At 45.0% G+C, this 13,248-nt stretch overlaps 1 protein-coding gene across 1 annotated transcript in view; it reads right to left on the bottom strand.

Moving 5' to 3' along the window:
* The window catches only part of RAB40C (RAB40C, member RAS oncogene family), a 224,835-nt gene that overhangs the window by 182,826 nt on the left and 28,761 nt on the right, over positions 1-13,248 (bottom strand). Inside the window, exon 2 of the mRNA XM_085632143.1 lies at positions 2,149-2,512. Coding sequence (XP_085488269.1) covers positions 2,149-2,302 — 154 coding nt within the window. The 5' untranslated portion in view covers positions 2,303-2,512. The remainder of the gene's footprint in view (positions 1-2,148; positions 2,513-13,248) is intronic.

The following is a 13,248-nucleotide window of genomic DNA, read 5'->3' as shown; positions in this document are numbered from 1 at the left end:
TTGGTTCACTAGCTGTTCATTCACCAAATATTCACAAGATTAATTTCAGTCCACTATTTCTTAAATTTGTCTCCATTCACTACAAGGCACCATGGGCACAGAACAGGTTTAATTGAAGCATCTCCTTTTCCTATAGAGAGGAGAGAAATATTTACTCTCGCGAAAAATCGGAGAAATTGCAAATTCCCTTTCCTACACCCCCTTTTCCCCCAGCCTGGGAAAAAAAACTTTCACTTTCGCCATTGTCTGGAGTAAAATTCCACCCTTGTCCAGTGGGAGAGATATTGGAGGAAAGTTGGTGAATTCCTTAAACATGGTACTTGGAGCCTGTGCACAGACTCAAATGGCATTCTAATCCTGGAGCTTCTACTTACTGCCTACTTCTAGGCTCTGAATATAAATTTGGACAAAGTAGTAGAAACAGAGCCTTGCTAGAATCAAAAACCAGACAGAATTAGCCCTAACATACGCAGAGAATCTATTATCAGAGTTCTGATATATTAAGAATACTGTCATAATTTGATACCTGCAAATATGGCACCAAAATTGACAAGTGGATTTGTTTTCCAAGGACAAGCAGATTCCGATGTATTCCTTCCCTTGGACAAGCACATAGTTTATAAAATATCACGCCTCTGACTAGAGTGTGCACACCTGCACTGTGGCCACGTTTGTTCTAGACACCAAGAAAATGTAATTAATTAACGGATAAAAGAAGGCATGGATTCAAAAGATAGCACTACACTTACGGAGGAAACGGCATAACATGAAGGAAAAACTCGAAAAGAACAGTGACTTTTAATTTTCCCATTTAAAAGGCTTCCAGAAAACAGACCTGGGTCTTATAATGAATTTATTATCAAACATAATTTTTTGGGTGCACTGCTGTGTTCACTATGGAGGGGTCAAGAAACACAAAATAATTTTTGTACTCTCCTCTTTTTTTGCATTATCCATTAGACGCTGTTATGGGCTGCACGGCGTTCGTATGGATGACTTGCTCATAGTTACAAGGAGTTATAGTTTACGACTGACTGAATGTGCACTTTATGGCCTATATGAAATTGATAGGACTCTGTTGAACATTTTTTCTAAGTCTAAAGTGATATATACGCTTTTTATTTGCATCGACTCCCTCCCTGTGGATCGAATAACTTTGGAGTGAACTAAATTTACAAACTTTGACTCCCATTGACAAAGGAAACAATTTACTCATTGGATGCTCTAATATTAAATATTGTCTATCCTGATGATGACCATTCAAGTTGAATGTGGTCGAAATGCCAATGACGCTTGTATGTGGTCTTGATTGAAGAGGACACAATCTGTGCTATCTCGGTTTTTTTATTTTGTCTGAACAGTTTTTTTGTGTAAAATAATTTTCCCTCAGCCACTGGTTTTGTTTACACTGTTAATTGTCTTTATATTGTTTCTTGTGTAACTAAGAGAGTGCCATGTCAACTGATTTTTTTTTACTAATGTCTTATTAAAATGTACATGTTTGAGTTTGTGTAGGGGTATCATTTGTTAATATCATCAATTTTTGTAACGTTTGATGCAATGTATTCTTAATATTATCTGAGTCCATGTTGTATGTAATGCATTACTTGAGCCTTTGTTAGGATTTTAGTCTTTACCCTGCCCCTGGTTCAGATAATAGGGCTGCCCCTGTTGGTGGCAACTACTTCCAACAAACATAGACCTGGGTCTTGGTAATGAATTTACTATCAAACATAATTTTTTGGGGTGCACTGCTGTGTTCACTATTGACTGGTCAAGAAACACAATCATTTTTGTACTCTCCTCTTATGGTAAGAATTGCTTTGGCAGCACGCACAAAGTTGTAATGAAACATCGACTTGAGCTTAAAAGGTTTCACAGACAAGGGTTGATCAACAAACATTTGACTTACTCAACAGACATAAGATACAGTACGTAGGATTTAAATATCGGGTTTATCACTGTACAAGCATACCAACTGCTAGTAATGATCTAAAAGGTGTGTGCTGGATATTCTAGGAAATCACAAATATTTCTACAGCTTTAAATGTTAAATCCAACCATGCTTACAGAAATTGTAAAACTTGCACACTGGCTAATAAGCGAAGAAAAAAAAAAGTACCATAAAATATTGCTTTCGGTACTTACCGTTACTGTATGCGTAAGGAGATTCGGATGACCCATCCTGCAGGCTCTCCAAGATCTCTCCTTTCCCTACATCGCTGTCGCCAACCAGTAGGAACTTGAGCAGGTAGTCATAGCTCTTCACGGGACTGCCCTGGGTCCCCATTCTACCTTTCATTAGTGGGGTTGCACGCTCCACATGCTACACACGTGATGGCAGACCAGGGTCTAGCCCACATCCAGCTCCAAAAGGCTCCCCTGGATTATCCAAATAGAAGGTAGGAAGCAGGGAGGAGACTGCTATACGGAGGTTTGGAGGCGGAATATTGAAGTGCTTCTCTCTCCTTTCATACTGCTACGCTCTTCTGTCTGTAACCTCTTGGGGATCCTGAAAGCAGAACACATTTTTAACACTTCACTCCGATCAGCATTTCCAGCCTAAGTAGATAAACCCCAAGCTGCCTCCTTTTCAGAGGTCTGCTGTTCAAACCTTCCACATGAAGAGTCTGTCCAAACAAGTTAAAAATGTTCAGTGTACATAAAGAAACCAACAAAAATGTTAAAATCTCAGATTTAAGATTACTGCGTAAACATTATAGCTGCTAAAAATAGGAATTGGGACACTGCATCCCAAAAACAGATCGTGGACCCATCCACTGCCTCCATTTCATCGCAAATAGTACAAGGAAAACGTGTTAAATTGAAATACACTCTTCATTCAGGTTCTATCTCACATAAGACGAGGGGGGTGGGAAGAGGGGGTCGTTCCAGCAATAAATTCGATTTACATTTTTGAAAGAAAAAAAAACACTGACAGATGGACAGGGCCCTCTCCATTTCTGACAGGCTTCTCTGAAACCCCTACAGCGATGCATATTAAATGCACACTCTAAATACGGTGTGCTCCGTTTACCCGCCGAAATTGGAGAACAAAAAGGGGGGGGGGGGGGGCTCATTCAAATTCATTTTTCCTTGTCTCATGTCAGCTGGGTGCGGTTTAGGCGCATATCTCCCCCACACCCCACCCGTCAAACAAAGGTTTAAAAAAAATGAAAACATTAACGTAGCATTCAGTGTCCAAAAACATGGAGTCAGTCTCCAGCAACAAAGTATTATCTGCCATTATAATTCAATCATAGCCAAAGTAAACATCTAGAAATCAAGGAACTTACCGTCATTGAAGACGCCACTGATTAGGTCCTTAATATCGTATATATATATATATATATATATATATATATATATATATATATATAGTAATTTTACGTCCTATAAAAATATAAACCGTGGATGAGAAGCAACAGAAACTGGTTGAAAATTACTGGAGAAAAGAATAAGGGCTAGAGAGGCACTTCATATCTACTACTGTAGGAAGAACATTAATACAATTAGTTTCCTGTCAAGCTGGCTCTATAAGAAAAGATGTGCAATTATTATACACTTAATGCAGAACTGCTCTCTGCTCTTACACTGCATTAGTAAAACGTGCCACACTTTTCAGAATACATGTATTCCTAATGCGTTTTAAAGACTGGGCTTTGTACGAAGCGCCGTGCAGCAAATGAAGTGGCGATACTATTATGCAGAAAGGGGTCGTTTACTCACTTAAATCCGAACAGGACGCCAGGTCGCAGAGCTCGAGCACTAAACATCTGCGAATGACCAAATACATCATCAGTGATCGCCGAGAGAGTGGAAGAGGCCCCGTCCTTGTTGTGCTTTAGTGAGATGCAGTTGGGGCGCTTGGTGCTCTCCTCAGCAGCCGGGGCGGGCACCGAAGGACCGGAAGCCAAGTAAAGAATACAAGGCTAAGTGGGGAAGTAATCACCCGGCCGCCTCCCCGCCAGGAGAAAAAATAACAACCCTCGTTGTGTCCAGACTCTGATGAATGGAGACTCCTGCCTCGGCGATAATGGGCACCCCGCGCCGATTAGCATTTCCATCAGAATGAAGTGTGGCTTAATCCCTCTCGGGAATGACACAGCGTCATGATGGTACCGCACTCGACCCACAAACTCAGAGGCTGGGTCTGTGAGAAAAGTGCAACTCACAGCAGCGCAACCTTGCCGAGTGGTGCTGTGTAATAAATTAAAAACAGCAGCACCAAGGACAAGAATGATTAGCACAGCAAGGGGAAGGGGACGCAACAACGACTCACACGTTGACATGTGATGGTTCCTACCAAGCCTGCATAGATAGGACTGGGACAGACGCGCTTGTGCTGAAATCAATTAAAATTTTACTTTAAATAACATTAAATATATCAGAAGACAAAACATGCCCGTTGACTTCTAAATATCACTTCCCAAACGCTCCCCAGTCTGATGTAGACATAAAAACCATATCTCGCTGGCTTACAACAGAGCACTCCTTAGTATCCTCCTTCTTAAACGTGTGGCCTCTCTACCAATCACACACACACAGGAACACCATTAGATAAACAGTTGTACAGCCCTTAATCCAACAATTACAAAGCATATATATTCTTTCATTTGGTGAAATACGGGGATTCCATACATTCGATCACTTGGAGCAGGGCCAAGCAGATGGTGTGTGATTTTTTCCCCCCCATTTTCATTCCATCTGCCATAGATTATGGAACCAACGGGCTATCCCCGGCATTTCATCTTTTCTGTCCCCAATGAAGGCTAATAGCTATCATTACAGCACCTAACAAGTCCAATTTTAGAGCTATTCAGGTACTCTAGTCTAGGACCTTCACTCCCATCAAGGTTAGCCCCGTTTCCCCCAGAACCAATAAGTCCCAACAACTCCAACCCAAATATCTCGATTAATGCGCTCTAACACTAAATATGAATGAGCGATACCAACTTTGTGTGGCACCTTCAACATCCGTCTGTGGCCGCAGGGAAGACCCAATAATACATTTTGTGGGGTTATATACCACTAAATTATGATTTTATAGGTCGATTCACTGTAGGGGATACTTGTGTGTTAGAGGAATTGCAGCTCATATATCCATCCACTCCATTTGTTTTGAGAGGATGATTTGAACTTAGGTTTACTCATCTGGAGGTTTTTCTTTATGCTTGATGTAAGGCCTGAAGAACAATCATATTTTTTGACAAATGTCTCGAATTGCGTGAGAGGGCTAGTGGCTGCCTCTCTATTTAGCGGCGAGAGACTTCAGTGACGTAACTGGAGGTAATGCATCCTGTTAAATCTGTTACCCAGAAGTCTGATTTACACTCCTCAAAGGATCTTCTTTGGCTTCTCTGATAGACATCTGAAAGCATTGTGCATTTTCCTTTCTTCCGTCTTTTGAAGGCTTCTCCCTTGAATGCTGGGTGACGACAGGATTCTGGTTGATAGGTGTTTTGGGTGAAGGGGTAGAAGTCCGGCCTTCATAAATACTCCACCCTTTATCTCTATTACAGTTATTACTGGGGTTGCCAGCTAAGCATTCCTCTGGCTATTATTCCAAATGCCATAGTAATCTTCTTACCCATTTATCCACCCAGAGCCACTTTTTGTCCATCTCCCCCAATCTGCAATGACCTGCAGATAAGGAGCCTTATAATATTTAATTATATCAGCGCAAGCTACATTTAGTCTCTCCCTTGGTGCTAGAAGAATCATTTTGTTAGACCTAGCCCTTCCTCCAGCCCAAATAAACCCAATCATTTAGTTTTAAAGATCAAAAAGCTCTGACCAGGAAGGATCTTAATTGGAAAAGTCTGGAGTAGAGTCGATTATGGAGGGTATTCATTTTCAGGATGTTAATATGCCCTGGCCTGGCTATAATTATGTGCACCAACTTCAAGGAAACTATTATTTGACCTTGTAGATGCATCCCGTTGGATATGTACCATCCTTCCTTGTAAGAAGCATGCCAAGGTATTCAGATTTTGATTGGCTCTTGAAAGATGGAAATGTGCCATAAGGTATTCAAGGTCTTATTAAGGTATGCCACTCAAGACTTGTGATTTTTGCATGTCTATATGCGGTGCTGGAAAAGGAAAATTTTACTAATGGAACCCATAAATTGGGTGCCAAGGTGTGGCAGTGGAAAAGGGTGGGCATCACAAGTGATGGAGTCATGAAAGGCACACTCCGACAGTCAGCTTATATATTTATTTTTTAACAACCCTGCCGCTAAGATATGGGCACCAAGGACAAATACATCTTTTCTGGCTTACTCAAGTCACAAAGAGCCTGCACTTTAAAATACCTTGCAGGGTAAGAGCACCTCCATCCTTGCTATGCACATTTTTCTCATCAATAATTTCATTGCAAAATGATGCAGTGATATTATCAATGGTGTCATAGAAGAGGTCATGAACGATGTCATATGTGGGATAATTAGCAGTATATGGCGAGGCAGGAGTTATAGTTACATTAGGGAACAAGTTATAGTTATTTGAGATAACTATAATTGGTGAATTTTGTTGTTTTCTTTTTAGTTTAAAACGTTACTTTGTTACTGAACATATCACCTAACTAGAAAGTTACTTTAACCTTTGTTTTTTCCAGTGAATTTCTAGTTTTGTTTCTCAAAAAACGTACAGTAATTTTGTTACCATACCTAAAGCCAAACCCCCGCAGGCAACCAACACCACGCTGCGAGGTTGGCTACAGGCAGTCAATCCACACTGCGCAAGGCCTTTGAAGACGAGGCGTAGGGTTGGCCTATGAGCCCCAGGGACCCCATCTCCGGTGCCAAAACATATATATTAAGGAGAGGAGGCCGCACAGCTCCCCTCCCCGAGCCTTAATAGGCCCTAGGACCCCATCCAACAGGGCCCTCTCTTATTAACAAGCATTTGCAACGCAATCGGTCTCGCCTTTGGGACCTTATATGTATTTAGCTATGCAGCACATTAGCCTGGGTGCTGAAACATCTACTGAACTTTAACATGGAGGGAAAGTAAGCACCAAACTGCGTGACACACCAGGTATGGGAACACATGGAGAGAAATATTGCCTTGCAGTGGGAAAAGGTATAGTCCAAAGCTCTGTTTTTTTTTTTTTTTTTTTTTTTTTAAAACCTTTATTCGTGCATATTAAAAGAACAAATACGGGCCTACAACCTTCAGGCCGGCCACGATACGGTTAAGCACTGATACAAACATTACGGCCCCTGTGCTTCAACGGTCAAGGTTAGCAACGATTTATGAAACATACACTGGAGAGATCCTTGACCCCAGGGAAAGGAGAAGTGAAGGTTAATTTTAAAGTTTTCAAAATAAGTTTATCAGGGAAATAGTCAGTGAAGAATAAGAACCAAGGAGATTCGAGTCCGCACGATATCTTCATCACACGGGAGAGCAGCAGCATCATTAAAACAGCAATGGAAGTAAAATCGCCGGCATTGAGGCAATGCAGTTATATAACAGGATAGTCACATGAGCAATTACGCACCCCTCCGGTGCCGCCCCCACTCAGTCAACCCCCCACCCGGACCCAGAATCGAAACAAGTATAGCGCAGAAACATAAAGAGAAAAAAGGCCCATAGAACTAATTAGAAACAGTAAGTTACCCCCCCACCCTACACCAATGCGGAGGCTACGGCCTTCCCCCCCCCCCAGCATAGTGCCTGTCGCCCAATAAACCCGAAATATAGACAAGAAAGAGAGTAAGAATAAAGTAAAGAAAGATAAGAAAACAATACACCTATGTTAAAGGGGGTGAGAAAAGAATAGGACTATTCTAATCTAAACTCCCAAAAAGAAGAAGGTGGGGAGGAGCCTACGTATCATCAGAGCGCCCTAAACCATCGGCCATCTTTGGCTTCCACACACTGAGAACCCACTACCCCAAAAGCGGTCGTGTGAAAATGAATTGTCACAACAATTTAGATGAAGGAAGACAAATCGCGACGAATGCGCACAAAGTACACATACAGTTCCAGTCCCAGTCCAGCCCCTCCGTGAAACCATGGCGATATTAATCAGTCTAGCCCTGGCCCGATCGCGGGCTTGAGATTAAGCCAGCCCCTACATGAAGGCCCCGCATCCCGTGCAGACAAAGACAATATGGCCGTTTGGGAGAAGATGGTGAAGTAGAATCCCAAAATGGCCGCCGACCATCTGTAGAGGTCCCTTTGTGCACCACATAAAGTCCAGACATGGCATGTAGAGTACAGGAGTTCCACAGAAAAGAAGCAGTAGGCCACCGTGAGCGATTCCTCGAGGATGTTAGGTGTTGCTCAGCTGGATACTCTTGCAGACGCGGTGAGGCAGGCAACAATGAAGCAGGCAGCAATGAACGGGGAAACAAAGTATCCGCTGTTAAGCTGGAGAGCAATTGATCCCGGGTGCCGGGAAAGCCAGATGCAGGCACCAGTGTAGCACGATCACACACAGCCGTTGCGTCCCCGCAAGAGGACAAAAGCACTGGCAGACCCACGCCGTGTTGATGACAGACGGAGCGCTCACGGCCCGCAGCCGACAACAGGGAGTCAAACTGCTCACTTAGCGCCTGAAAGCGAGCAAACATTTGTAAACGAAAGTCCCGCAGGACGGCCAGTACGGAGCCGCATGTCAGCGGAAGCTGCACCCCCACATCGGCAACAATCCGGGACGGCACCGTGGAGCTGGTGTCTGGTGGAGGGAGGGCGAAGCGGGCAGCGGGCAAGACCGGAGTATCACCCCCCAGCCGCGAGCAAGCAAACAACGCCATGTTTTACCGCCGGACGGTACAATGGCCAGGGGGGGGGGGGTCGTAGCAAGGAGTCAGTTCCCCTCAGGTCTGCGCCGCAACCGGGAAAGCCAACAGTCGCCTCCCTTCCCTCGGGTTCTCTTTGCAGCCGACTAGGCAATAGAAGAAGGGGGTCGGCAGCCTCCCACAGCGCGGTCCACAGATCGGGGCAGGAGACCCGCCTCACCGGGGCTTACCTTACAGCCCCAGCCCTTCAGGCGCAGGGTGCAGGAGGTGTCTGGCCGTCCCTCCCCAGGCTCATCTGGCAACAGTCCGTGATGTTAGGTGAGGTCGGGACCGCGGGGCTCGGATTTGCGCTAGCGGGTCTGCGGAGCTTCCCGGGGGCCGGCAAAGGCCACAATGGGCGGGCTGAGACTTCGGGGAAGTGGCGGCGTGGACAGCGCGTCGTCGTACACGTTTCACCTCGAGAATCGGCAAGGATAGGAATCAGGATAATAGTCCGGGGCCAAGGGCCGACGGAGCCGGGCGCTCAAGCGTCTGCTCCGGTCGCCATCTTGGCTCCTCCCCCCAAAGCTCTGTTTTTAATGTAAAATCAGGGCCTTCGGTGGTCGTATCACTGAAAATACAAAATTTGAAAAAAATATTATTGTCTGCAGGTGCTCGTCGAAGACAATTTAAATGGACTGGAATCTAGAGAATGCTAAAGTGATTCTGGTATTTTACTGACCTCTGCTGGTCGTTTTTTTAATCAAGAAAGTTAAAGAGAGGCAGTTGCCAGAAAAAAAAAAAAATAAGAAAGTCCATCAGCAGAAAGCAATTCTGGTATTTTACTGACCTCTACTGGTCCTTTTCTGTTAAGACAGTTAAATAGAGGCAGTCGAACAGAAAAAAAGTCCTGATTTTATTTTTTGGCAGTCTACTTGGCACCCCGCATACGGTCCTGCTCCCTGCTGACGAGAGGCAATTACCTCGAAACACGTGTCCAGGGATGGCATTTTAAACTTTACACTCGTGGCATAGGTGTACCCGCCGCTGTCACTACATTCTCCAGAATCCTATGGGGCTATTTGCTAGTATGACGAGCGGTGTGCGACCCACTTCGCACCCTAAGCGGAAGCAGACCAGTCCTAGGGCTGATCTCCAGAGCCCACAAAAGTACATACACATACAAGTATATACTAATATATATGTATATATTAAAGTATATACAAGAGGTCTTGAATGCTCGACCTAAAAATGGAAGAGGGGCAGGCAGCCCCCTCCCGAGCCTTTTACGGCCTCAAATATAGGTGGCACCCACCAATTACCAAGCTGGGGCCTGCAGGGGGAGAGCTCCAGGGCCTCCACAGCCCCAGTCGACTCCCCGCAGAGTGTGAGAGCCGGCAGTACAGGAGCAATATGCGTTATGTTTCTCTGCCCACAAGAAACAGTACAAAAAGTCTGCTCCCAGCTTGCGGGAGCATGTTTAAATCTCTGGCCGGCTGGGGGCACACTTCCATGTTAGCTCTTGTTTGGCAGGAGATTTCAAAATGCTCCTGCCAGACGGGAGCAAACACATGGTTCCTGGCCCGGAAGTAGTGCGGGCAGGGAAACTACTTCATCCTGGTGTTGGGCTCCCCCGGACACTGTAACTGAGCCCGTACTGGAGAATGGGGTCCCTGGAACCTTTAAAGGCTCAGGGAGGGGGCCCATGGCCCTTCTCCACCTTTTAATTACATTTTGGCCCCAGGGGATGGTGTCCCCAGGCATAACTGGGCTCCAGGAGGTCCTAGCCCACCCCAAGAAGGAGGGGGGGGGGGCGTATTTCAACAAGCACAGATTCCACATTCGTTTTTTTTGCAGCATATTTGCAGACCCTTCACGAGTTCCAGACAAAAAAAAAACAGCACCAGGTCTAAGGGGTCAGGGTATCTCTACCCTGGCGCCTTTGTATTTTATTATGCACTTTTGTTAGGAGTGGCATCTGAGTCCTAAGATGGCTACCACCAATTCCTGGTTGATGTGGTGGCAGCCAATCAGATCTCAGCAGGAGATCCGCAAGATCCACGTCCCTAGATATACAGAGTTTTTGAGCATTAATTGCTCAAACACTACTGAACGGATTTATACCACATCAAACAAGCATTGGCATAGCCAATAGGTCTCACCTTTGGGACCTTATAAGTGTTTAGAGATGCAACAGTTGATGTTGTTGCACCAAGGATATTGTGCTGGATAACTATTCACTTATAAGGTCCCAAAGGCGAGACCTATTGGCTATGCCAATGCTTGATACTGATGTCCTAGACATTACAAAAATAAGCAGTCACCTAGAGCCCTTTTAGCCCTTTGGGCGTTGCATGCCTGACTTACAGTGACTAAAAATTAGCAATTTAAACACTTTTCGACCCTAGGTGTTTACAGGAAGCTTGGGTCAGAATCATTCAATACTAATGGAAAGAGACACAATTGGCCCCGAAGAAGTTCCACAATAAGTGAACAAAACACGTTGGTTGTTACCTTTTAAGATGTAATGGAGAATTTATAATAAGGACTATGTGCCACTGGAAGAAATTAAATAAAGAATCTTCAAACAGAAACAAATCTGAGATTATGAACTGTGGACTCTTTAAAATATTGAAACAAATCACTCTATGAATGAAAATATTCCATTCTTACAATGCCCGTCTTATTGATAACAGACTATTGACATACATAACAGTTGGAGGCAGTCGGCTTGTGGAAGAGGGCAGACCATGTCCAATATCAATAGTTCAATTTGGAAAGTGCGGGTGGATTGTCACAGCTGTCTGCTTCAATGTGTCCATTATCCGTCTTTGAGCCTCAGAAAAGTAATAGGCAGTACGTGTTAAGGTGGGGATCTCACATTATCTGCGAGCACTCCCTCCACACCTCATGGTTTTATCCCATTCTAGTACCTGTAATCAGTGCTTGAAATGGAAACATAGAACTGCAGATAACCAGAGTACCTGCTTATTTCTGAGAAGTGCCGGTACTCTCCAATTAAAAGTGTTACAATTCTCTTGAGACGTGCCGGTACTCTCCCCGTCAAAATAAAAAAAAAAAGTGCCAGTACTCAGTACCAGCCCATTTAAAGCACTACCTGTAATGGTGATTCTTCGCGATAAACATATGGACAGTTGGTTCCAACAAGTTCCATCCCCAAAGTAAAAAAAATGAATAATAAACTGCTAATAAAGCAGGCCCTCTTCTCCGAAAACCCGTGCACTGTAACTTTTTTTTACTGCAACTTTTGACACTGCGTATGGACTCACCACGATGAATGCATATATGCCAGATGGTCGCCATGGTTACACTGGAAATTGCTGCCTGCAAAGTTACTTTCGTTTTAGAGGTACAATAAATGTACCTAATGTTACCAGGGACATACCATATAGTTCCAGGGGAATTTTGTCATACACCCATGTCATCCTGCACTTCTGTACAACAGATGTAAACAGAAACTACAACTCCCAGAATGCACCTAGATAAAAATAAGTCTAGCACTTGCAGCACCATAAGGTTGTAAAGTGATCCATATCTGGACTCCGATCTGCTTTGTGCAATAAACGCACTCATAACAAATATAGAGGTCTTGCGAAAGTTTACTTAAGTCATGGAGTCTCCACCCCGCTTCCTGCCCCGGTCTCCCTCCTAGCGAGGCACGTTGGAGCCTTACCGTAGCTGCGGCTCCGCGTCCTCCGCTCGCACCGGCCGAAGGGGAAGCGCTTGAAGGCCCTGCGGAAGAGGCACTGACGCGCGCGGCTCGGGGTGCTGTCCGCTGCCATGGAGCTGCGGCCACCACAGACTCAGAGCCGAGAGGGGGGGCGGAGGGAAGGGGCGGGTTTCTGTCCTCCGATGGAAAAAAGCCACTGTGCTCTCTCTGCACCTGCCACACCCACGTCTGGGTGAAAAGGCTTTCATGGCAGCTATAAAAGAAAACAACGCACCTTCGCTACAGGGGAGAAAGCTGCAGGCGATCACTTTTGACGTGTTCCGCTTTCCTCGCTTCTTTTTTAGCCAACGACATTCTGCAAGTTTGAGGGCTGCTGGCTCATATGACGGGGAGCCCAAGCCTTAAGTAGATCGGCTGTCACACCAGGCAATAAACAACAAGGTCGGCGGTGAAAGTGAAAGCGCCGCGATCACCAGAGCCAGCGCGATCATCATCTGTTTCCAATTAACGCGAACGCGAGAGCGGGCGTCATAATTGGAAACAGATGGCGCTGATTCTCGCTCCTGAGCACCCTAGGCCAGGGGAGAAAGAAGGCGGGACATGCACCCTCCTTGGGCCAATTGCGTGCTGTCTTTTTTAGAAAGACGCATACAAAGGCCAATCGCGGGTTAATAAAAAAAAAAGCACATGCACGTGTTCAGAGTTGAAAAGCCCTTACTAAATGCCTCGCAGAGCAGTGCAGCGTATGCGCGCTGGCTCAGGTGAGACCTAAAAAAGCATTGTTCTGGACCAAGAACTAGCTTTCTGCAAGTTTGGTGTAAATCCG

Source organism: Triturus cristatus, chromosome 10, assembly GCF_964204655.1.
Source record: "Triturus cristatus chromosome 10, aTriCri1.1, whole genome shotgun sequence".
Classification (NCBI taxonomy): domain Eukaryota; kingdom Metazoa; phylum Chordata; class Amphibia; order Caudata; family Salamandridae; genus Triturus; species Triturus cristatus.
This window is presented reverse-complemented; position numbering and strand designations above follow the sequence as displayed.